The sequence below is a fragment of the Fukomys damarensis genome, unplaced genomic scaffold, assembly GCF_012274545.1.
Source record: "Fukomys damarensis isolate Sample0158 unplaced genomic scaffold, DMR_v1.0_HiC HiC_scaffold_12, whole genome shotgun sequence".
NCBI classification, from domain to species: Eukaryota; Metazoa; Chordata; class Mammalia; order Rodentia; family Bathyergidae; genus Fukomys; species Fukomys damarensis.
In genome coordinates, this window is record NW_022900924.1 from 30,752,637 (window position 1) to 30,780,255 (window position 27,619).

At 36.8% G+C, this 27,619-nt stretch overlaps 1 protein-coding gene across 6 annotated transcripts in view; it reads right to left on the minus strand.

The window, feature by feature from the left end:
• Mecom (MDS1 and EVI1 complex locus) overlaps positions 1-27,619 on the minus strand; it is a 548,121-nt gene that overhangs the window by 278,760 nt on the left and 241,742 nt on the right. For all 6 annotated transcript variants that reach the window (XM_033762515.1, XM_010632345.2, XM_010632340.2 and 3 more), the window contains exon 2: positions 2,162-2,499. In XM_033762515.1, the coding sequence (XP_033618406.1) occupies positions 2,162-2,499 (338 nt within the window). The remainder of the gene's footprint in view (positions 1-2,161; positions 2,500-27,619) is intronic.

The window sequence follows — 27,619 nt, forward strand, 5'->3', positions numbered from 1 at the left end:
TGATATATGCGCACCTATGTTTATAGCGGCACAGTTTGTAATAGCTAAAACTTGAAAAGAGCCCATGTAACCATCAGTTGGAAACTGGATAAAGGAGATGTGGTTTTTGTATAAAATGGCATACTACTCAGCCACAAAGAATGAGAAATTAGATTCATTCATAGGAAAATGGATACATATTGAGGATATACTCCTAAGTGAAATAAGTAAGTCACACATGTGTAAATACTGAATAGTTTCTCTGGTGTGAAAAACTATAATAGTACATAAGATCCTAATGAGATAATTGACAATGTGAAATAGGAAGAAAAGGGCTAAAGGTGTAGGGAAAGTGGGAGGGGTAGGGGCAATGTAATAAGAGAAAAGGAAAATAAACATGAGAAAATGAAAAAGTGGAAATAAAGTGTTTGTAAATAGGGAAGGGAGGAGGGGGTGAAGGGAGGGCAGGGACAAGGGGAAAAAATGAGAACCAAGACCTGTCATGTAAAGGTACAAGATCCCATCAATGAATGTAACTGTACTGTATACCTAAAATGTACCAATAAACTCAAGATGAAAAGTAAAATAAAATAAAATAAGACAACATATTAACCTTTAAAAAAGTGAGCAGGAGTGCCTTTGTGAAATGCCTTTTTGATCATGATTCGATTTTGTATTAACTGGAGTGAGACTTAAAACAAATAAACAAACCTAAATAAGAGTGAAGAAGTCAACTGCTCCTCTTTAGATTCCGTTTGCCAAAATCATGAATAGTACTTTCTCTGGCTTTGTTTCTTGTACCTCCCAGACAATCCACACTCTCAAAAGTGAGGCTAACCATCAAATTGGTGAAGAATATTACTGAGCTTGCAATCAACTGAATTGTTGAAGGAGAGGAAATGCGTGATCTTTAGCCAAAAAATAGTAAACCATTTTATAAAGGCATCTTCAATTTCAAGCAATAAAAACAATTCAGCTCTGATATAATGAAAGAAATCATTTTGCATTTTCGAAGTAAATATTTGACCATGTAAATGTTGAAATCGTTTCACCCCAAAGAGAAAATGATAATAATTTTAAAATTTCCTCTAAAGGCAGAAGTTTCCCCAGGCTCATCCCCCAACCCATAGGAATTATATTTAAAGAGGCTCTGCATTTACCAACCCTGTAATTGCAAAATGATTTCATGACTAAGCCTCAGTTTATCCCAACCCTTCTGGATAATCTTGACCAGTGCTGCACTTGTTGTTTCACTCTGGAGGTTTTGTAATAAAAGTTTAATGAGTTACTTATTATTAGAATGTTTATAGCCATTATATTAAGGTGAACAATAATGACGCAAAGTTTGTACGCATTTGATTTAAAACGTATTTGACTCACATATCAGTTAATGCCACAGTGATTTTTTAAAAATCTCTTCAATCCACGTGTGTAAAAGCAGTGTAGCTAAACTACAACTTTACTGGAACTGTGGCTAAAAACAAAACTAAGGAAAGGTTTCTCATCTGCAATCAAACGAAATCCAGATCTTAACTTTTGGCATTTTAGAATTTGAACAAGAAGTGTTTTTCTTATGGCATTTTGAACAGCAGTCAAGAGGGGACACATATAAAGCAAGAGGACAAAAAGTTGAAATTAAGTCCTGAAGGCACTGCATATTTATTTATATTTAAGAGCTAACCAGATATTCTATTAATGATCATAAATATTAAGAGAACACACCAAAATAAATCTACTTTATCCAATTTCTGTCTAACTGAAATACTATGAAACCAAAGGTCAAACACATCTCCAAAAATACTTTCCTACCCAGGCAGAAATTGCCTACTGCTTTTTCAGCTAAAGATTAGATTTTTCAGAAAGTTTGATGTTATGATTTAACCACAAAAGCTGTCAAGTTCCAAAGAAGTAGAAAATATATTTATCATATATATACTAAGTCTATACAAAAATTTTAAACTCAGAATAACACTTTTAAAAAGTGAGATTGTAAGAGAGCTCATTTTAAACACTTATGTGAAGACATACTGCAACAAATAGAATTGGCTTATTTTATGATCATGTAAAATAATCTCCTCTTTATAGATCCAAATATGTGTGTGTGTGTGTGTGCGTGTGTGAGTGTGTGTGTGTGTGTGTGTGTGTGTGGCTGTGTCTGTTTTAGCACAAAATATGTTCTTACCTCCCATCCATAACTGGGGTCTTTCAGGTTTGATCTCTGCTCTCCCACATAAGGTCCAAACTTTTCACCTACTTCAATCTTCCTTTTGGTCCATATTCCTAGTCCTGCTCCAGGCATATTTGACTCTCGAAGTTCAAACTCGGCAGGAATAGGAATGTCATCAGGGATGTAGATGGGAGCCTTGTAAGGAGAGCTCTCCTTTGGAGTAAATGCTTCACTGGATGTGGCTGGAGAGCACGGCTCTTGAATATTGAGGGAGGGAGTGCTGGCTACTCCGTCTGCATCTGGCATTTCTTCCAAAGATATTTCAGGGTAGTTGCCATATACACACTCATTACCTGTGAATAAATAAGAACTTTATGAATTCCTACTGATATAGGAGACAAAATTCCAACAAGGTAGATACTTTATTGTGTGGTCTACTTCAAAGACTAAATAGAGAACCCCATTCATTATTAAAATGTGCTTTCATTAAAAATCTCTATGGTACAGATAGGAAAGCCGTGGAACGTATGATATCTGTGGTTTATTTGTGGTGACTATAAATCAAGTGAACCAATCTTTAACTGCCAATTCTTGCATGGCAGCTTGATGCATTATCCATCTGGACAACAATGAAAAGCTTAATTATTGGTCTGCATAAAGTAGAGACACTAAATAAGCTTGTATGTAAAAACAACCCTCAAATTGGATGCTGGCAGAATTATACAATTTATCAGAAATTTCCATCAATCAGTGCATTCTTAGAATAAAGTGGGAGAATCATCAAAGACTCCAAAGGCTGCCATGTGCAACAAGGCTTTAATTAGAGTGGAAGATAATTTATTGAAATATTAATCTGTGCTTGTTCTTTTTCTTTTTTCAATCCTGTCTCAAACACATCACCAAGTTCTTGGTATTTTCTTGCCTCAGTAATCATGCTAAGGAGAAAGTTAGTTGCTCAAAGCTAGCAATTCCTCTGGACATTTGTAGAAACTAAAATCATTAAGAAACTAGATGGTTTTTTCCAGAGGTAAAGGGAAAAGGGGAGTGCCTTCAGATGCACCAAAAAGAGAAAAATTTCCTCTCCAGAGTAGAAGTGATAGAAATCAGAGGTCCACTGCCTAAGGTAGTGCCCTGAGAGGAAGCCAGACACCGGGGAGGACAGCGTGGTAAAGAAGCTTGGAGTATAGGTGCTATGCACGGAGCCTCCAAGGGCTTCCCAAAACAGCACAGCCCCGTACCTGAGGTCCACATTGTACCAAGTGAGGCTTAAGGCCTTCAGGAAACTTGTGGGGCCTCGGGGCAGAGGGAAGAAAAAGAGTAGTGGCTGACTTGAATTTTCTGCCAGTTGGAGGAGCTTTCAGTTGTTTTGAATAAATACATGTTTCATCTCTAGTAAAACTATAAACTCAAAATCATACCTGCTAGGTTTAACTCACAAAACTTCAAACGGAGAACTTAAAAAATGGATTAAAATTATAAGGAGATAAATTTCAATCAGTGGTCCAAAAGTAAAATGAAGTTCCACCCACTCAAACCCCAGAGTTCAAATGTAGTAAAAAAAAAAAAAAAAAACTCAAGTTAGGAAAGATAATGGAAGAATTTCAGCTCCTGGTTGGTGACTAGGTTAGACGACCTTCAAGATCCTACCAAATCTGCAGTCCTATGAACTATTACAATCTTTCAAGGTAGTCACTGAGCTACAGAATAAGAGACATCAGTCCTAGCTCTAATTCCTTCTCTTATTCATTCAATGCTCGTTAACAATTGTCCATCGTGTACTGACTTCTATCTCTTAAAATGTTATGAAGTACAAAGTGAATACAAAAGTATCTTCAAATGATAGTCTTTTATTCAAATACTGAGATAATACCATTTAATCCAAGCACATAAAGAACTCCAGAATTCAGCCTTATATCTATAGAACATAGGTTCTCAAATGCAGACTCATTATCTTCAAGTTTAACATGTCAAAAGTCTGTAACCTTATCATCTGCTCTCAGATCAGTTCTCCTGAACATTTTCCTATCTCCGTTAAGAATACTGTCTTTCCTCTATTTATCGCTATTTAAGGCATTAAACTAGCATGACTTTTCTCTCCATCTTCCAGTCTATTCAGTCACTAAATGCTGTACTCTTATTGGAAAGTTTTTCACTTTCATCCAATTCTGTCCATCCGTATTTCCATGCCTGAATTTTCTAATCATCCTCTAAGTATGTCCCTGGACAACCGAACTCTTTCCACTATCCCTCAACACAGAGCCAAAAGAGTGTTGCTGGGTTCATCTTTATGAACGCCTACTTTCCTGTTCAACGCACTCTAATATTCTTTGGCTTGGAAATAATGTTTGCTCTCATTTTGAAATCATTCTTCCTTTCTGTCTGATTCTCAGCACCTCCTCAACAGGAGCACCCAGCGCAGAATAAACAGATCCCAGTCTTTCAACTCTGTGAGCATTTCTTGGTACCTGGCTGTCCTATCTGTGTTCCTCTATCCAACCAGCTTCCAGGCAAATTCCCAGGCCAAGTCCCATCTCGTCCCATCAGCATCTCATTTAACACAAGAATCACCTTTCCTTTAATTCTTACATAATTTGATCCCCTTATCTTGGCAATCAAATACTGTACATTGTTGCATAGAGTTTAATCTGTGGTTGTTTTATTCCCAACTAGGAAAAAGGCCCTTGAAAAAATCATTAGAATTCTCACTTCTCAGGAATTTTTCAAGAGTTGTGTATCTAGATGTTTAACAAATGCTTGCTAAATAGATAATTAACCTAACATATAATTTTATTGAGCTATTACATCAAGTCAATATTTTTCTACCTAGGAAACTTTCAATCCTGGAATGTAACTTTAAGGCATAGAAATGGAACACAACATATTACAAATTTTCTCCAAACACATAAAAAAAAGGAATATTTTCATATCATGGATATCTTCAAAGAAATATATGCTAGGATCCAAACATTTGATAAAGTCCATCTAATTCCCCTATCAAGGATATTTTGCACTTCAACCTAAGAGTCAAAAAATTCACTGATAGTCTTTATAGAGCTGGAAAAAAATATAAATACATCTTTCTAAGTCTGTGGTGTGGACTGTGCCTCTGGTTCCAGCTATTGAGGAGGTTGAAGTAAAAGGATTGCTTCAGTCCAGGAGTTCAAGATTAGCTTCAGCAACATAGTGAGACCTCATCTCAAAAATTACTCAATTGACTGAATTAAGTTAAATTTTATTTTATTCTTTCTTTGGTTTTTTGAGACAGGATCTCACTAAGTAGTTGTGACTGACCTGGAACTCACTATGTAGCCCACCCAGGCTGGTCTCGAACTCACAGGGATCGTCCTGCCTCAGTTTCCCGTGTGCTGGTATTACAGGCATGAGCCACCATGCCCGGCAGTTAAATTTTAAATTTTAAGAGATTATCTAGAGTTATAACTTTCAACTACCATAAATTCAAAATTGCATTCTACATTTTTAATGAATTTATTTCCCATTGTAAGGCTTTTTCTTCTCTCGAAAATACTACAAATTAGAGGATAGCGTGTAATTATAAATTTATCCAACTAAACAGAAAACAAAAAGGCACCTAAATAAATAGAAAGCTGCTCTTCCAATAATTCCCAGTACAATTCCCCTTATTTCCTCACAGACTTAAACTAGTTACACTGTCAATTCCAGCAAAGTGATCTCAGATCACAAAAAAAGGGATGGAGGCAAATGCATCCGTGTCCTCCCTCTGGCATAGGGATGCTATGACCTCTCACATACCCACAAACTCTCCCATTGCACAATATAAATGAGTGCATTTAGGTTTTGGAGACAAAATATACATGTGAGCCTAGGGTACTGACCAGAAGAACTTAAATTCAAAACCTGAATGCAATTTTGCTTACAATGACAAAAAAAAAAAAAAGTAATTAAACTTAAAGAACAAACTTATATGGGTCAAGGAAATTCAGAGGAAAAAGTGATATCCTTTCCATCCACGTGCAGGCATCAAGTGTATATGCAAGCCCAGGCAATTGGTTTTCAAGCCACTGTAAAATTATTATCATTTGAATTAAGTATAAAAAGGGCTGTGGTGACAAAAATGGAAATATAAAAAGGCTAAGTTTTAACTATCAAGACATGCAACCATATTTCAATGTAATCTAGCATTATGAAATTTTCTACAGGAAATGTAGTTTATCATACCACACTGAATATTTGCATAAGCCAAAATAAACTAAGGTCTCTCTCTGTGAACATTATTCAAGAACTATCCAAAAAGCTGCTAAGACATTTCATTGAAATGACAAACTACCTCAATTATCATATCTCCATTAAATCTCTGTTATTGGAGAAAAATTGGTATATCCTTTCCTTTGGCTATAACTATAGTTAATTAAAGCATTTCTCAGATATCGCACTGACAGATTAGGCACATTTACAATAGGTAAGTATCAGGTAAGAAGTGCTATATATATCAATGGTCCCATAAAGATAAATAAATAACCCTTGTAACTCCTTGGAGCTGAGCTGCCTGCTACTGTAATTTGCTTCATGCATCCTTTAGGCACGTCATTAACTGAATAAGGACAGAAAGGCTAGTTTATTGTTGGATTTGAGGCAAATGGCTTAGAAAATGCTGTTGGAAATCAGCTTCTCCAGGTCAAATTTTAAGTGTTCTAATGTCCCTAGAGACCAAACAAGAGCCCACATTTCTATTAGATTATACTCATTTCCATGACTTTTTAAGTAATTGACATATGTGTTCACTTGAGAAAGCTTCATTTTGAAAACACAGCAGAATCTTCAAAGGGGAAATTGCAGAGATTATACCAATATTAAAAATTTCCACAACTACATCTATATTTTATCATTTTAGACTCACAGGAATCCAGTGAGACAGTGACAGTGAGAAGAATAATTTCCCATTTTGCAAATGTGGAGCATCATATTCAAAGATGCTAAGCAGTATATCTACAATCAACTGAAAAAACCTAGTGTCCAAGTCTAGTTCTCCATCCTACTCATACGTTATTTGATCTCTTTTATTTAAAGATATGTTTCCAAGTTTCTTTCATCAAAATTATGGCTATATTATGTGACTAATTTGTGTTTCAGCTTTTGTACTTAATAATTAATTGTAAGTTATTTCTTATGTCTTTCTATTATTTTCTAAGACTACATTTAATTACTGCATAATATTCCATTATGCAAATCTGCAATATGTAAACTATTTGCATAGAGTTTGTGTTAATTTTCTAACAGCATAAGTATCAATGGAATAAACAATTTTTAGTATAAATACTTATATTTAACCATTTCAATTTCCTTAGGTTAGATTCCTATGCAAACAAACAAATCAAACACCTAGTAAATATTGACAGATTGTTTTTCCAAAAGTGTATACTAATTTATACTCCTACAAACCTTACTGGAATTTATTATTAAGTCTTGGTTTTCATTTTTATCAATTCAATAGAGAAACTGTAACTAAATTGTTCTTTCATTTATATCTCGCTGATTACTGGTACTAAAACAATTTGTCATTCATATTTCTTCCTTTGTAAGGTGTTCATTGACTCAGCAGACTTTTAATTGGGCTTGATGTTTTAACTGATTTTTTTTTTAACTTTTATGCAAATAAGTCTAGTTTTCCTTTGTAATTTTTACATTTTTCTTAGAAAGGCTTTACCTTTTCTGAGGGGGAAAAAAAATTCTGTTGTATTTTCTTTTTTTTTTTTCAGCTTTAATTGAGTTTATTGGTACATTTTAGGGATACAGTACAGTTACATTCATTGTTGGGATCTTGTACCTCTACATGACAAGTCTTGATTCTCATTTTTTTCCCTTACCTCTGCCCTCCCTTCATATTTTCTTTGAGTTTCACAGATGCTTTTCTACCAACTTGAATTACCACTGATTTACTGCTGAGTGAAAAGCAGAAAAGAAAAAATGATTTCATTTACTTGAGCCTCATGAATGGCACTCTAAGAAAAAAAAAATGCCATTTCACTCATAATTTTTTAGTTCTTATTTGCAAGCCTGGCCTAAAATGTTTTCTCTTTTTGTAGGATTTCTGTGACTCACCATTTGTTTCTGTTGGCCTCTCTGCTTAGTTTAACTGCAAATCTTCTGGGCAGATGCCATTCAAAATTCTAAGTTTCCATCATTTAGTACCCATCATGATATTTATCACTCAGCATTATTATCATAAATAATTTTCCTTGCTACTCTTCATATTAATTCATTGATATAAAATATTTAGCAACTACATAGTTTAATGTTAATATTAACAGCCTATATGTCTAGTTTAATTATGAAGACTGACCTGTGATTAAACAAGAAATCAGTTATACTAAGCTGTACACACACGTGTATGTATAATACATATACATATGGGGGGGTGACAGGGAGAGAGTGAGGTGTTTAACAGCTTTCTAATCTTAAAAATGGGCTGAGACAAAAACATGATTTGAGATCCCAGGCGGACTGCTTGAGATCTTAAGTACTTGAAACAACTGCCCAGAGGAGCCCAACTAGGGAATCGAACCGATTAGGTAACTCAGAAATTTAGACATTTCCCCCCATTATGTTCCTCATAGCAGTTTTGTAATAAAAACATGAGCAAACTTCAAAGGAAGCTCTGTAGTAAAGGTTAATTGCTACTAAAGAAGAGGGTGGGCCTAAGCGCCAGTATTTTGTGCCCAACTTGCAAGCAGACAGGAAGGATTACACATGGCTGCAAGCAGAGGATGTGCGCCCAGCTTTAGGAGGAGAAGAGGCTCAGCCAAACCTCAGAGCGTCACCAGGGACCTCCTGGTAGGCTGTGAGCACACAAGCAGGAGTCCATGAGTCCATGCTGGCTTAATGGTGGGCAGGGAAGGGAGGGGGAAGACATCAATTTCCTTCCAAAATCAAAACCGGACGTGCTCTTCTTCCCTCCCCTGGACAATTCTAAAGCAGTGACAGAGGCATGCCTGTGAGAAAGCAGAGGACCTCAGGGGCCAGCTCTCTGCTACAGAGCCAATAAAGTCGTGCTGGGCTTGGGGATAAGGGTGGAGCACAAGTAATGCCAGATGCACAAACAGAACAAAGAAGGGGCCTAAGAACCGGCCAGCAAAATATTCTGTGAGAATAGCCCCAAGATAAAGAAATTTAAGATCCCAACAAAGTAAAGAAGAAAACTAGTCAGGAAAATGAATTTCCAGAAAACTAACTTAAACTAGCTATCCAGGACTGTGGTAAGGGTCCACAAGCACAGGCTTAGAAAATAAAGGTATCTTATAGACTGAGAAGCTGCTGATCAACATAGTCTTCAGTATGTCCTTGCCTCCAAAAAGGGGTCATAAGAGAATTCAGTGGAGCTTTTAGACACTGCACTCCATGTGTAGAGTCCATAGCAGTCTAGAGATTGTTATGGTTGAGAAATAATCTATCAACGTGTCTTGGCCATGAAATTTTTTAAAGACTTTCTAAGCTTCCTTGCACATCTAGTATTTGCTATTTCCTTGTACCGTGCTATTCCATTTCTTCCTTATGGACATTTTCCCCTCCAGTGTTTTCCAAAAATTTTTCATTTATTGGTTGTCAGAAAGACTCAGAATGGAAGCAGCAAGGGAAATGGCAAAGAATATTATATGAATTGAAAATAAAGGATTAAATCAATGAGCAAGTCTTTATTTTTCGCATAGTATTATAGCATAACTCTTGCAGATCTTGTGGTTTTTAAATCTGGTTAAAAGTTTTTCCACTGTCCTAGGAATTTCACAGACATTTCACTGAACAAGTATGGTTTGGGAATTAAACTGGTAGCTCCTGAGCTATTACGAAATGTACTTGGCCAGTTCCAGAAGTTTCTCTTCAGAGATGGAACTAAGCTTTTTTCAAATGGTTATGGGGGAAAATGCTAGAAAATTCACAATTGAGGAAAAAATAAAGCCTTTTGGTATCTAGTTGCAGAATCTAAGATGGCTAAAATAAAGACATTAAAGTTCTGTAAATAGTATTCCAAAGAAAAACATGACCTGGTTAATGTTTGGCTTATTCTTTGTTAGGAAGCTACAGCCACCAATACCCACTGGAGTGACCAGGTAAAAACAGACTTATCACATATCAGATAGTGTTTCTTTTATATTACAACCATGTATCTCAACTTTCTTTTAGCAAGACACATTTTTAAGAGACTTTTGGCAACCTTTGACCTGATGGCTTTTTTTCACAAGCTTTTTATATCCCCAAAGTGATTTTCTTTCAGATTCATTTAGAGTAAAGCAGACATGCCCTGTATTTATGTTGCAGCAGACTGGGTGGTTACTCCTCAGGCAGTCTGAAATGACCAGAGTACAGCCTTTCAGTATTCAAGCCATATCTACAGTGATTATTTGCCAGCGTATCTAAAAGAAGGCAGGCATTTCCTGTTGCACACAAATGGGACACTCTTATCTAAATTACTGTTTAAACAGGTATTTAAGAAAAGACTATCACAGGCAGGAATTTACTGATGACGGAACACATTAGTTTAGGGCTGGACATGTTAGTTGAGGACTAACCATTGTCAAGAAAGGAAGTGTATCAGCATCAGGAAGGTATAGAGAATACTTTACAACTCCCATATGGGTCAAGATGGAGGACCATAAACCATGCTGTCATGTGTGTTTAGGGAAAGCAGGGCTTGCACAAGCCTTGGCATGGTGGTCTGGCTTTGGCAGTGTTGCTGAATCCTGGAGGAGCCTTGAGAGGCAGAACTTTAAAGTGACGGATCTTTGGGGTCCCTGTTTCTCAATCCATAAAATAAGCCTGTTGGACAAGTTCATCTCCAGGTCCATTCCATTTGAGCAATACTACTTCTACAATGAAAGCCAAAGAATGGTCAAAGTTTGGTATACCCAAAGCTTATAAAATGTATTTCCTAGAAAGACACTTTGAAAATTGGTTGGTTCTCTCCCAACATGTAACCTAGGGGAGACTGTACTCTGGCTGCCTAAACTGTGCTCTAACCAGTGAAACTGGAACTTATTCCCAGTAGAGGCTTATAAAACTGGGCTGTTATTCTCACATTAAGTAGACTGCCCTCTGGTGAGGACTGTGGTTTATGTGTGGGCAGAATGTGTGGTTTACTACCTCTAATTTGTTTATGTTGTTGATTGTGGCTTCGGAAGAAAGCAACATCCCTTCATATGCTCAAGCATGACCTGATTTGCTTCCTTTAAAAAAAAAAATGTTTAAAGGTGGGCAGAGACATGAGGCAGCATTAATGTGCCACTGCTAATGGAAGAGCCACTGGGATCCCTCTGACCACAGCTTTGCTTTATTCAGCTCTGCATGTGAAATGAGAGCCCCAATTTGTTTATTATAATTACCTAAGTGTGGCTTGGTGGCTTTTGGCAGAGATCCTTCTTGCCTCCAAAGGGGAGACCAAAACCCTCCAACTACAGACTAAAAGAAAGAGGTTGAGAAATACTTTCTCTAGCAAGGAGACTGAATCCTAATATATACTGGGCAAAAATATTCAAAAGACAGAGATCAAAAGTTAAAGGAGAATAATGTGATAAACAAAGACAGGTGGGCAGAAGAACTGAATAAACGGTGTAAATGTAAGTTCACATTTATTCTCACAGCAGACTTGATTCAGACCCCTCCTTACTGCTATGAAACAGAAGTGCTTTCTTATAGCCAGGAGCCCTACATAAAGAAAAGAAAGGAATTATGCACGTCTGGCAGAAGAGGGAGTTGTAGCAATGGCTTGCCGATAAAAAGGAATGTGAACAAGCAATTAAACACTAACTTATCCATACTCTCGGTCTGATGAAAAGCAGAGAGTGCCGAAAAGAATGAAATTTTGTTAGTTTCAAAATTAGGTTTCATTTGAAAGTGAGTAATGGCCTTTGTCGTCGCAAGGTTTGTTAACTAAAAGACAACAACAACTTTTGATCTTAAAATAATTCTGTGGGAAAATTTCTCTGGTTTGGCTAATGTCAGCTTGGACTCTGCCCCACTGCAAATACAGTGACTGCGATGTAAAATAAGTTAAGATGTTGCCAAGCAGGGTGATTTGCTGCCCCACTCTAGGTTCCGAAAGTTCCCATATTGAATTTCCCAATACCACATCTTATTAAACATAAAATCATTCAAAACCGTAGGAAAGGAGAGAATGTCATTGAAAAACATAAAAGAAAGTTTCTTTTTTATTTGAGAAAGCATTATACACTTTGATATAAATGTTTTCAGAAAAATATGAACAGATGTGCTATGTAAGCACGTATACATACACCAATAGCACTTATGATTTGAGAAGGGGTAATTTCAACATTGCTAAGTGGTAACACAAGCTAGGTATTTAAGGGAATGATATAATATGACAACTTCATAGACTACCAAACTATGTATGGTCTCTGGAAATTGTCATTATCAACATGTACAATAACTAGTAGCATTAGGTGGTCTGTACAGTATCCTTCACGTCTAATTGAGCCACATAGTCCAAGACACTTGATGGGCACCAGACACTGCCTTCTAAAGACAACGGACTTTTTAAAAAAGGCATGCAGTATCCCTTCTCTATAAATTACTGTAGTTTGCAGCAAGAGAGATTATAAATGTTTGCTGGCAAAAACTAAATTTATTTACAAACGGGGTCGAATTTATTTATGGCCCCAGCACAATAGGTTTTTGTCAAAATATTTATGTTATCTGTACTCCTGCTTCACTAAACTCTATCACAATCATAAACACTGTTGAAAAATTATTTGCAGTTAGCAGGATTTAAACTACCCATTATATCACCAGCTAGTACCAGTAAACTCTCACTGCTTGATAGTTTCCTCCGTGGAATAAATATACATTTGACTTTCAAAATTTTTGGTGGGCTCCATCATACAAAAAGAAAAAAATGTTAAACAGATGTTTCAGACATTACCTGTTTTGTGTGAATGCTTCAACTGCATGTTCCAATTGAAGTTTTGTGGATAGAGTACAAGAGTGCTCACATCCAAATCCTTTTTTAGCATAAAGAGAAGAAATGAATGATTGAAGTGTGGAGGTCCCAGTCTTGGCCAAGAATGCTACCCCTCAGTCTTATTCGTTTGTTCATCCCAAAATATTTATTTGGTATCATGTTTTGGCTAGAACTATGCAAATTCCTAAGGAGAGACATAGAATTGAATAGGGTAAAAATTTTGTCCCCAAGCAGCTTAGAGTTGAGGGGTAAAGAGAGAGTAGCAGGTATTCTGCAATGCAGTAAAATAGTCTCTGATGAAGTTAGCAAGGGAGATGAGCGTTAAAAGGGTTACATATGAGTAGTTTTGCAACTGGAAATCCCAATCATACAGAATCTCTAGACTTAGCCTGACTAAAATCATATACAATTGGCCCTTTTCAGCCATAGGTTCTATAGCCACAGATTCAACAAATAGCAAATAGAAAATATTTGGAAGACAAAATTGTGTCTATATGAAGACTGCACATTCTTTCTTCTTGTAATTACTCCCCAAACAATGCAGTGTAACAACTATTTTCATAGCAATTACATTGTATTAGGTATTACAAGTAATCTAGAGGTGATTTAAAGTACATGGGGGATATGTGTAAAGTATGTGCAAATACTATACTATTGTACGTAAGAGATGAGCATACACAGATTTTCTTATATTCCATAGCCCTGGAACCAACCCTGCACAGAACCAAGAGATGACTGTGTGTATTAAACTTTTGAAGAATTATTTTATTTTTATTATTGGTAGAAATGCAGTTGATGCTTATATTTCTTTTCAAATATCACCAAGTTATTCTGGGTAATGTGGGGATCCAATTGGAATTATTTAACTTGCTACTGCTGCTGCTTCTAAATAACTCCAAAGGAAAAAAAAATGGAACCAACAGGTTCTAAAACAGCATGCTGATGTTTCCACCACAAAAAAGTCAAAAGAACACTGCATAGAGAAGTGAATTGTTTCTGTGTCGTAACTGATGAAAATGTGTTTCTACTTGATCTACTTTGCTGATAAATACCACCATTCTGGTGTGAATGCAGTGACGCCACTCTGATGTCAGTGAAACTCCTACTAGCCCTGACCCAGCCCCAACATTTATCTCTAGTTGGGATTAGAAGTTGCTCCAACATAATCTGCAATAATACATAAGATCCTAATAAGATTACTGACATTTAGAAATGGGAAGAAAGGAGCTAAAGGTGTAGGGAAGGTGGGATGGGTAGGGGAAGGGTAAAAAGGGAAAAGAAAAAAATGTGAGATAATGAAAAGATGAAAATAAAGTGTTTGCAGATGGGGAGGGGAGGGGGGGTGAAGGGAGGGCAGGGGTAAGGGGAAAAATGAGAATCAAGACGTCATGTAGAGGTACAAGATCCCAACAATGAATGTAACTGTACTGTATCCCTAAAATGTACCAATAAACTCAATTAAAGCTGAAAAAAAAAAAAGAAGTTGCTCCAACAGTTCAGAAATAGTTCTAGTGGAGCCAGGAATGAAGGTGTATTTCTAGGAAAGACTAGCTCCTGAGACATTTTTATCAGGACTGAGCCTCCACTGGCACAGGTAGAGGAAAAGTCACTGCAGGAATGGCAGCCTTATTGCTTCCCAGTGTGGCAAACTATCCAGTGGAAGACAAATTTTCATCCCAATAATATCCACACATACTTAAGGTAGTCAAAGTAACTTAACAAAAAGCCATAGTTGAAAAATAAATGTTGAGATTTGTAGTTATTTAGTGTAGAAGGATCATTTTAAGGATGATTCTGATAAATCTTATTTTGATAGCTGATAGCTATATACTAAATTAAATCAAATCATCTGGCATCATATTGCTTAAATCTCAAGATAACTGATTGAAATGTCTATTTTTAAACCAGGTACAATGAATGCATCTATTGTCCTAGAACTTGGGAGGCTGAGGCAGGAGACTTCCATGAGCCCACAAACTGGTGGTTATCCTGGGCAACAAAGTGAGACTCTAGTTCACACAATAAAGAAGAAAGATGCATTGTTCATAGCACTGCAGAATCTCAGTGCTAAAGAAGCCAGAGAATTGTCAATGGACTCATCTAAATATCTAAAATGCTTGCAAATTTTAAAATACTATGGATGACCCTATAAATCTAGGTGAGCCTTGACTGCTCAGGAGGAAATACTGAAAGTTTTATAATTCTTTCAAAAATATATGTCAAGAAATTACACAGGAGAGCTACAAGAAATGTACAGAATAATAACACACTAAGCTTTGTGTTCTTATAACTTTTGTTCTTTTTGTTGTTGTATTAGGTCTACATTCAACATTTTAATACATGTCACCACTATTAATTTTCAGCAACTCTGACCCAAAATAGATCCAATATCATTTCACAAAATGTTAATCATTCGGTCAACAGGATTTCTACACACCAAGCTCTGTGGGTGGTCACACAGAAAAATAAAGTGAAATTGCTGATTTTTTGAGGACTTACAATCTTGTCAGACAGATAAGATAAATGTCCAGAAAGAATTTACTTTTAAAATATGTATGAAATAGAGTCAAGTGAATGGTACTTAAAACAAGGACTGCAATGTTCAACACTAAAAGTGATATTCCTTTTCATTAATAAAAGATGAAGTAGAAGATGGCTTAAAAATTCTAATTGTGATGAAGACAGATAACCGAAAGGAATTTGAAACAAAGGGATTATAGATGGTGGCCGAGCCTTGGAGAGGTAATGACTTTTAATTGGATTGAGTTTATCATATGTGCAGAGGTGCGGCAGACACAGAAGAAAGGATTAGTGTGATTTCCACTTTCCATTATTTGGCATAATGAGAAAACAGAGGGTGGTCCACATCCCTGGTACATGTTATGAGCCATAGGAGATGCTTAATATGTCAGGTTTTGGTAGCATTGAGCTCTCCTATATAAACACATTTATTTGGACATAGTTAAGTCAAAATAAGTCACCTGGAAAAAAGTCACAGGTCATTAATTTGCATAGTACAAAGGATTTATGAATTTTTAAATTAATCCTCCTGGTTCTCTACACCATTTCAAACAGTAGGGCATATCTGCATTTTTCTTCAAAGTTTAGACAGCTTAAAGGGTCAAACGAAAATGCTTGGCTGAAGAAAAACCAGCTGAACAAACTTTCTTTCTTGTAGGTAGAAAAGGAAGGCATTATATAAATTCCACCAAGAAATAACATCATATATATCAAAGCATACACACAAAACAAACAAACAACAGCAACAACAAAGTCTTGAGTAACTGGTGAGTCACAAAAAGCTGACACAATTTGCACACCTCAAATTCAAGTGATCCCAAGTGGGACAATTATTAAAGCTTATCTCCACTGAAACCCCACTAGATAGTAAGGAGGGGAAGGCAAATGGTGTGGGTGTCTGATAAACTGCAGAATCCTCAGAATCCAGAAAAGTTTCCAATGTGTGACAATAATTCAATGTGATTTTAATTGACTCAAAACTATCATCCAAAGCTAACCAATTCTACTGAGAACAGTGACTTGTATCTCTTCTTTCTTCTCTGAATGGGGAAGTTCTAACATAAGTGTTCAAAAGGCATCACACAAATTGTGTTCTTTGTCTCTTTAAAGATACAGTAAAATTGCCTCCACTGGAGAAAGAGAAAGCTCAAGCCAACTGCATGCACAGTTGTACATGTACACAGAAAAGCACGCACACATGCACATACACACAGTACAGATTCACAAGATGCTTATAGATAGGTTTAACTAAATGTAACCAGTTCAAAGAGAATATTACGTTCCCTTTACATTGCAACTTCTTCAAATATATTGATTATAAGAGAAACAAAAGTAAACAGAGTCCTATATGGAATGGCCTGTTTTTGTCTTCTTTTCTCAAGAGTTGTGAGCCACAAGCCCACCCAATACCATCGATAAGTGCATGCAGATACCAGTAAGAAGCTGGTTCTGACCAGAGTGACACAGCTGCATACAGGTCCAGCCAGGGCCCCACCCAACCCCAGCAGTTTGGGCCCTCAAACCCCAGCCAAAGAGCTACATAGGCACACAAGCAACAGCCCAAGGCCTGCCCCATAACATTGGTAAGTGTACGAAATCTGCCCAGACACCAGCGACTGGAGTGCTCAGCCCCCAGGTAAAGGCTCTCCCAAGCAACAGCTACATAGGAGGGCAGGTTCTAGACAGAGGCACACCTAGATACCACCCCAAGTGTGCAGGTCCCAGCCAGAACCCTGCCCTGAATACAGGACAACATTGGGATCCAGAAGGCCACCACTCTGAACCCAGAAATTGCTGAAGTGGTGTATAGCAGAGAAAAGGCTGTTCTGTGGCTTGCTGAGAATTAAAGACCACTGAGTGAGCAAAAAGTTGACTCAACAAAGTCACAGCAGAGTGCATCTGTTGAAATGAGAAGACACATAAACAAGTCTGAAAACCAGACTTCCAGATTGCCTAAGGTAACTCCAAAGAGCAACAAGATGGAACAATCTGATACTTAACCAGACTCCCTGAACTGTCAATGAAAAAGGATCTAGAAAAAATGAAATTAGAAATAATTTCTCATATAACAGAGATTGTGTCTATAGTAAAAGACATGATTAATAAATCTAGAGCAGACAGAGACAAAAATATTAGAGGAGCTGAGGAACATGATGGAATCTCAACATAGGAAACAAATGGAATCCATAAAACAGATGCAAACAGATTTCCAGGAGGTTAAAAACTCCCCTGAAAGTTTATACAGCAGAATGAGCCAATGTGAGGATAAAATTTCAGATATAAAAGATAGGATTGCAATTGGTGACCAGGAAAAGAAAAATTTCTTAAAAATAGTAAAGGGACCACAAGAAATCAATCCAGCAGCAGCTAGACTATGCAAGGAAGAATAACATAAGGCCAATCAGAGTCAATGAAGAAACAGGAGAGACTGCAAATGACATAAAAAAATTGTTCACAGAAGTAATGGCAGAAAACTTTCCAAGCACAAAAGAAGTTGATATACAGATAAGTGAGGCACGTAGGACTCCAACTAGCCATGATTAAAAAAAAAAAAATCTGCACCTAGGCATATAACAGTTAAGATTCCAGAAACTCAACACAAGAACAAAATTCTACAAGCAGTTAAAGAGTTTGTTTATACTAAGTCCATCAAAAAGGGAGGATAGAAAACCAATATCAAATATTGCCAACTAAATTTGATTCCACCAGCATTTATTGCAGCACCTGCTATGAACCAGCTACACTTTGTCAGATGCAAAATGTAAGCTTCATGAGGTTAGGGACTCTATATGCTTTCTTTACCACTGCATCTGCAGTGCCAAGCACAGCACCTGGCACATAGTAAATATTTGATATTTCTTAAATGAATGAAGACAGACTAAAGAAATGAAACAGAGGAGTTTAAATATTAGAATATCTATCCCCAAACCAGGCTGTGCATCAAAATCTCATACAGAGCTTATTTTTAAAAATATAAATTCTATGGAATTTCAGAACTATCTGTAAAGAAATCTTACATGAGAGAATCTTTACGTATCATATCATATCATATCATCATATCATATATAATAGCCACTAGCCACATCCGACAACTGAGCCCTTGAAATGTGGCTACTTCAAATTAAAGTGTGCTAAAGATTTAAAAATATACGCCAAGTTTTAGAACTTCATAACAAAAAATGTACAATATCTAGTTGTAATGTTTTCATATTGATTGCATACTGCAATGATGTAGTTTTAGATATTGGGTTAAGTACAAAATATTAGTAAAATATTAGTAAAATCAATTTCACCTAATTAATTTGCTTTATTATGACTACTATAAAATGTTAAAGTGCAGCTTGCATTTATATTTCTATAGGACAATACTGGTTTCTAAAAATACTTATGACATCAAGTTTCAGTATGAATCAGAATAGTGTGCTCAATAATGCATCTTTCATAAAATTTAGAGAAAATTACAAATACCAAAAGTCTTTCTTTTTATTCTTAAGGAAAGGTCTCATGTGTCTAGGTCTTAAGTGACAGATTTTGAAAGGCAATGCCATTCAGGTCTACCTATATTCAGATAAGACACAGTAGTGAAATGGGTCATGAACAATTCATCCTTCACCACTCCCTAATCAATAAATCTCTCCACAGATACTTATTGAAATGAAATATAAAGAGACATCAACGGGGCAAAATGCTCATCTAATTACATCGTGCTGCCCTGTAAGTTTCTATGGTGCAGGAAAACATCTGAGCTAAATATGTTTGGAGAAAAGTTTACATTTAAATATGGCATTATTGCCCATTGAACAATGAGAAATATTTGATGATGAACAATGAAAGCCTATTCAATAATTTCAACCCAAAGTACAGGGGATGGGAGGAAAGTTCATCAGATTAATTTGTTTCTTTTCTTACCTCTTTAATAGAGCAATTCCATTCTTCCCACAAACAACTCAGTTTCATCTTTAAAAAGAATATATACCTTGAAACACCTAACAAATAAAAGCTCATGAAGAACTTTGCAAGCCCTTTTATTACCAAATGCAGCTGACGGATGAACATCAGGAACTCTGCAACATACACATCACACTGTCAATATAACGTTCCCAAGAACTTGAAGAAGTTCAGTGGGTATGGAGATAGGAAAACCCCACCACTACTCTCTCAAAACTCTGGAATGGGAAAGCAAAGAGCAGCCAATATTCTTTTGAGGCTTAAAAAAAAAATGAATTGTCTTTCTGTATTCTTACCAAGTAATACCTCGAGACATTTTGTGAATATTAATTGATGCATTTACTGCAACATGAGGCAATTGCTAACCTAGCATTCCAGATTTTGTTCCCAGTCTCAAATCATCCTCTTCCAGGCTGTTGATTTTGGAGTGGGTGTGTAATTCTAGTGCACTGCTAGCACAGAGTGATCAGTCAACACTTTGAAAGCTTTTGGTTCATCCCAATACCTGGGAGCTGCTTTGATACAGATTTTTCTGCAGACTGTGTAAAATTTGCACTGTGGGAGTAGTTAAATACATGTGAGAGAGTGGCAGGGTATTGTCTTTGTCTTTTATTTATATTTAAACAAAATATTTTGTTTACAACAAATCTTCACTCTCCTCATACTATTCTTCACAAACTCAAGTCTCTCAAGCTCTGTGTGCACTATTAATGATTTATTATGGATTTAAAGACTGATACACATTTGGGGATATAAAAATAATAATTAAATATTATAATTAATCATCTTTTTTTTCAGTAATAACAAGCGAAGCTAGGGCCTCTGCGCTGAGCTGCATCCCCTGCCCTTTATTTTGTATGATTTGTGTTTGCTTTGAGATAGAGTATCACTGAGTGGCTAAATTGCCCAAAGTGTTTGAACTTGTGATCCTCCTGTCTCAACCTTCCAGAGTGCTGAGATTACAGGTGTACACCACCATCCCCAACTAATAATATTTTTATTAATAAGAATGGTAAAAATTTTCTTTTATGTCATTTTTAAAAGCCTGGATTAAGTCACTGAAATACACATCACACACTGAATTCATGATGACTATATGTTGCTAAAGGTATACCACTCCCCCAAGAAGGCTTTATCCTGAATTAAGAAGACTAACAGTCCTGTTTTGGAAAAATGTCAAAGGACTACAGTTCTTTAAAAAAAAATTAGCCACAGCTTTCTGGGGGCCTCTCAGAGTTTTGTTTTGTTTTGTTTTGTTTGTTTTGTTTTGTTTTATGAATGGTCACACTCAATTTACATGTCTTACGCCTTTAAAGCTTTATGTAACCTAACCACAGGAATCTATTCCATATCCATGAATATCCGGAAGCATTTGGCTTCTCTGTGTTGTTTTCGTTATCAGCCTTCTAATCTAGAATGTTCTTACCTCATCCTTCACGCCAGCCCTCCCTGGTGACTACTTGCTACTGTCCTAAGAGCTAAAGGTGTAGCAGTGGGCAAGGTCAGCATTGTGCCTGCTCTCCTGAACCAAAACATAGATCAGGAACATAAGATAGTCTTAGTTGCTCATGAAAAAAAAAAAAAGAAAAGAAAAACAAAAAACAGGGTGAAATGTGGGGCTGGATGACTCCTTTAGATAGGGAAGGCCTCCCACAAGAGGCAACATTGAAGAATTACAACATTCAAGCCCTTTCAGACCCAGTTCAGATGTCATCTCATCTACTAAGTGTTCCCACTCACCGTGCCCACCACCTCCTCAGTCACACTGAGCCCCTCCCCTCTGGATCACCCACATATAAACTGCACCTCAGAACATATCCTATCATTGGTGCTATTCCAGTTCATTGTTTTCATGTCTCTTTGTTTTGACTGGAGGGTAAGGTCTGTGCTTCACTTACCCTGAGATCCTCCCCCCAATGCTGTGAACATAGTTAGATGTTTAAATACAGATTTTTTTTAAATGCTGCTTATGTGGTACTTGATTTTCGAAAGATGTTATGCACAAAAGTCATTGCTGCCCCTGGAAGAGGTGTTTTCTCAGAGATTTGCAAATGACTGACTATTCAGAAACCTTGCTGTGGTGAGCACTGTGCCCAGGATTCTTCTGAGAGAGGTTACTTTAGAAACAACGACCTCTCCCATCAAATCTCATACAATCATCCTTTGGTTCAAAACAGAGAATTTTTAAACTTTCCATTTGACAATGTTCCCTCAGACTTAAGATGCCCTAATTGAAAAGAATAAGAAAGAGAAGCTTTTGGTTAAAAAACCAGGGTAGTGAGCTGAACCTTATACAAGCTAAGCCAGATTTCACAACAAAGATAGTAAGCAGAGTTTGAGAATTCTACCAGAAATTTTGTTTGGGATATTTTTTTAAATAAGTATTTTCTCTTTTGTTCTCTTTTGTACTTGACAGTTATGCTTAACAGGGTCCTTCTTTAAGTCATATCTAGAAAAAGAAAATAACAGTTTCAAAGAAAAGAATTAATGAGACTAGTAATAAAATGCTCTTTCCTGAGGAATCCAAATGTTCTTATTTAGTTGGGATCTGATTCTGAAATTCCAATTTAATAAAAGATCCCTCAACCCCATACCCAAAAGCAAAATGAGAGCCCCCATGTTTAAACTAAGGTAAAATAAATACTCTACATTCTACTTCAAATATGAAGAACAAGGTAGCTATTTTCCCTGCTGCTATAATTTGACATCCATTTTAATGATGCTTACTTTATTGCTTGTCAGAAAAGTGAAATGGCCTGTCGATTTTATGGAGTTTTTCCTACCTTTTGGATGGTTATATTACATCTTGAAATAAGTGTATAGCTTACACCCCGCCTCCCCTTTAGCCTAAATGGTTCATATGTGGGTTTGATACTTGGCTGCCATTGGAATGAAGTCATAATTTCAGGAGTCCAAGAGAATAGATCAAAATCATGCCAGCACTTTCATAGATGGATATATGCTGCGAGACGGATGTTTACCTAGAAAAGTCATCATCTGGCATGCAGCGCAGTGAGTGTTCCTGAGCAGCTAACTCATGTATACTAAACAAATTTGGCTTGGCTGCTGTGAAAACTGCCCTGTGGAAATTCTCAACATACATTTGTTTGATTGAGCCGTCATTCCCAGTTGATCTGCTGATGATCTGTGTCACTTTGTTTAAATGTCCTGGTGTGGTTTTTTATATATATACAGTGAAAAGCCAGTATGTTTCTGTGATAGATTAAATAGAGGTGAAATTTGAGAGTGACTCCTGTTTTTGATTCCTGTGTTCTCAGACAGGTGGGTCTGGAATGATCAAGAATGTCACATTCAAACACAGGGAAAAATAAGGGGCCCTTTTGATTTAAAACACATTACCGTAAAAATATATTTGCTACTGTGTTCTCCCAGTAGAAGAAGCCATTTAGGATTCCCCATCTAAACAAACACCATATGGGTTAATTCTCAACATCCCTTTCCAAATGTCCAAAATCAGGAGACACAAAACTACTGCTGGGAAGCCCAGTGTGAGAGAAGCAAGAAAAGGCTCATTTCTGATGCATAGTCTCAGAAATTAATACAAGGTCAGGCTAGAACTGAAGCTCCAGATCTCAAATATCCAAGTAATGGTTCAGATGGAAACCCAACACCAAAGTGCCATAACCGTGTCTGAAGCACTAATCAAGCAACTGCCTGTTTGCTCCGTGGTTAAAGCACTTCCTGCAGCTAATCTTCCTAGATAGCTCCCAGCTTTAATAACCTATGGGATCTGCTGCTAAGTGCTGGCATCTGGGCACCATCAGCAGTGATGTCTCCACTCTGCCAAAGCCCAGACACCACGTGATGCCCAGATACTTCCTCCCCTCAGTCCTCATGGATGGGCTAGACTAGGGCCTGCCTTAAGCTGGGTCCCGCCACTCAAAAAATATATCCCTGATCAATCTGCTAACAAACCTTAAATTTTCTCCAACTTAACATCAATCCTTTGGACTAAAGCAAAACCATTTCCAACAGTTCTGACTATTGATTGCTTTTTCCTTTCAATGTGCATTTTAAAATCTGCTATGGGGTACACAGACACAAAGTATGCTCTTGAGAAACCAAAGTGACTAGCCCCACTCCAGACCTCAACAGCAACATATCAGTGGAGAGAAAGACAGGCAAATAACATACAGTATTTGCAATCAACAAACTATGTGGAGGAAAGAGAAATTATTTTTTCTGGGGTGGGAAATGTTTGGAAAGGCTGCCTAGAGGTCATGATACCTAAGAAGGGCAAAATTTATCAAAGAATAAAGATGGCTACAAAGGAATTCCCCAGAGACAGTATAAGGGAGGAAAGGTCATGCCAGGAAAAAAGAATATATTTAAAGGTACAAATGAATGAATAACTTTATCACGTGTGTAAGATTAAGGATCTCTCAGTATTGCCTCATAGGGAAAAGAGTAGATAGAAATGCAATAAATAGGCATGAAGAGTCAAATAATCAAAGGCCTCTACCTATGCTCTGGAGTTTGGCCTTTCTCCTATTAAGAATGTGGTGATATTTGCGCACCTATGTTTATAGCGGCACAGTTTGTAATAGCTAAAACTTGGAAACAGCCCATTTGCCCATCAGCTGGAGACTGGATAAAGGAGATGTGGTTTTTCTATTAAATGGAATACTAAGCCATAAAGAATGAGAAATTAGAGTTATTCATAGGAAAATGGATGCATATTGAGGATATACTCCTAAGTGAAATAAATAAGCCACACATATGTAACTACCAAATAGTTTTTCTGGCGTGAAAAACTATAATGGTACATAAGACCCTAATGGTATATAATTGACAATGTGAAAGAGGAAGAAAAGGGCTAAAAGTGTGGGTGAAGTGGGAAGGGGAGGGGAGGGGAAATAAGGGAAAAGAAAAAATATGATAAAATGAAAAAATGGAAATAAAGTATTTGTAAATAGGGAAGGGAGGAGGGGGAGGGGGTGAAGGGAGGGCAGGGGTAAGGGGAAAAAATGAGAACCAAGAACTGTCGTGTAAAGGTACAAGATCCCAATGATGAATGTAACTGCACTGTATACCTGAAATGTACCAATAAACTCAATGAGGAAAAAAAAATTAGTAACTGTGCTTTTAAATGTTGCTCAAACTTATGTTCCTACAATTTAAATTGTTCAATCTTAGCTCAGGCACTCTGCTTCATAAAATGCTCACTAAGAAAGCAACTCCTTCATTACATACGTGCTCCTTGAGGTAGGATTCTTCAGGAAAGACTCTAAAACCTTTCTGTATCTAAATAGACTTGATAGGAATTATAAAGCAAAATTTCTCTTATATGTAACTAAGCTCTGATCTTTGAGGAAAAAAATGTGTCAATAAATGAAATGTGGTAAAATAACTTTAAAAATTCATTGAGAATGTGTAGAAAATCTATCAAAATAAATACTGCCCATACAGTGCATTTCCCTGCCCATATTCCTACCAGATCTTCAAATTTCCAAGGGTAAAAGGTGGCTTTCTAGTCTACCTATTCCTCAGCCTATGTGCCTCCTGCCCCAAATTGATCTGTTTATTGTTTACTTATATGTTTGTTTGTGTTGAGAAAAAGGGGAGGAAACAAGGAAAGAATAGGAGTTGAGTTTTACTTATTATTGTTCAATGTTATTTATGATCATTTTAATTTAGGACAAACATCCCAGGAGTCTCATGGTAATGGATACAATAGATACCAGTAAAACAGCATCATCAGAGAGTGCATACATACCTTCTAAGTCTCTTTACAAGTCAAATTTTCTCATATGCACACAAAGCAAATTCTGTATCGTCAGATTTCAGTATAATTTTAAGCATTCTGCTTTGAATTTTTGCTTTAACAAATATAAAAAGAAGACATTTATTTTGTAGACTATTTACACCCTCTAAAAGAGAATGACAATAAGTCCCTTTAGGTAGGGTGTTTGTTTGCCATCTGATAACCATCAAAAGTAAATAAAGCAAAATGGCAAAGTCTCTATATTAACTACATAAGCTTGAGTAATTAAGACCCAGATCAAATAAAAATCTCCTTTATATTTTGATACTTGAAATGTGGTAATTCTATTAACCCTCTGAAAGACAGAAAAGTAAATCTTAAATACATTTTCTTAAAGGATAAATGCCATAAAATCTGGATTTACATGTCTATTGTAATGTGTACATACATGTAAATTTCACTCTCTTCCTGGTTTCTGGAGAAAACCCAAAATGGGAAATGGGTAAAAATGTATATAATTTGGCTGTCAAATTTCTTTGCCTCAGAATTAAGGGACCAAAGCAGTCACTGCTGAACAACCTGGTCTTACACAGTACACTTGCAGGCTGACTTCAAGGTTGTTCTGCAATCAGTGCTTCTCTATAGAACTAGACCCTAGTCTCTTGATTCAAGGCTGTTAAACATTTATTTACAATGCTTACTAAAAAGTATGTACATGTATAAATTCCCTACAGTGCATATAACTATTATGTACTGCAAATACATACTAATAAAATTCTTTAAATCTTCCTAAAAGAAATATGACTTAAAAAGAGGAGTTTTGGTGGGGAAAAAGTTGCTGAAGACATAAGGAACACATGAGGGTTTTCTTTATTGCCTGCATGCAGCATGTACAGAAATATACGCTGAGAAACACACACAGCACTACACAAACCTTACTTATTGAGATGCCCAAATCCAATCCTTTTCACAATAGAAATGCATACCAAAGAAAGACTAAATCACAAATAATCTAGAAAACTAAAACATAAAAATAAATATGATTAAGGCCTACCAATAAAGAAAAGCAAACTCAAAATAAATTAGAAATAACTATAAGCACACCCAGCAAAAAATGAGTTAAGAAGAGAAAATTCAAATAAACAATCCAAAAAGATCTTTCAAAGTACAGTAGAGTTACTTCCTGTTCCTAGACTTTGGGGACTCCTGCAAGAGGAAGCCCCCAAGTGCAGGCTGATCCTGGCAGCCTTCTCCACCCCTCTCACTGCCAGGCTTCCTGGAGCTCTGCCCTGCAGTCCAGAGAGCTCCACACATAGGAGGGCTCTGGCTGTGCCGCCTGCCTGGTATTTGGCTCCCCAGTCACCTAATGCGCAAGTATGATGGATGATGATGGATCACAGCACCATCAAAACCGTGTGAATTTCCCAAGGCCTCTGATTATTCTAATCGAGCCCCTAGAAGAAGCACAGGGCTTCACAAAAGCCTCCAAGGAAACCTCCCATTCCCCTTGTCTGCTTGACACAGTCCCTTACTAAATAAAGCAACCGGCCCTGATATGGCCTCCTGTCTTTGACACACGGATCCCAGCCTTCATACTCATTGTTCAGTGATATGATTTAGCCTTGAATGAATTTTTAATGAACACCCAGAGTTATATCACAGTGAAATGGCCACTCTGACTTATCCCAGGGGGAGATAACAGTTTATGAACACTTGCAGGTCACAGCTTTTCTAATGTTCTCCTGTTCTGCTAGATGATAGGGTCAAGGGGCTTTCTTCTCTACTGTCTAGTTTGTCTGTCTGTCTGTCTCTTTCTTATCTCCACCTTTCTCTCTCTCACACACACACATTAGGTCTTTTTTAGACTACTAAGGATCTCTGAGAGATATAACTGTATAAAGTATAAGGTAAAGGCACAATTATAGAATTTGTTCATAACATCATAGCTAAACCTAGACATGCACAATAAATGTTACGTGTTATAATAGCAGAGGCTCTAAAAAGAGTGCAATATTACTTAATTTAATTGACTTAGGGGTCTTTGACTTACTCCATTTTATTTTTCTTGTAAGTTTATGGCTGGGTGTTGAAAGAAACAGCGTTTTGTAGAACAAATGTACAGTGACTGCTCTTGGCCTTTTGAAATGTTTCAGATCAATACAGAAAGAATGAATAGCACCATGTAAGTCAATAAAAACCAACGAACTAGCCATATTCAGAAATATGGTGGTGTACTTGCAACAAACAGCACATCTATTTGGTCCTTTTTTAATGTTCGCTATCATCCAATTTCCAATGCTTACATCTCTAACCATCCCCCGATACACACACACAC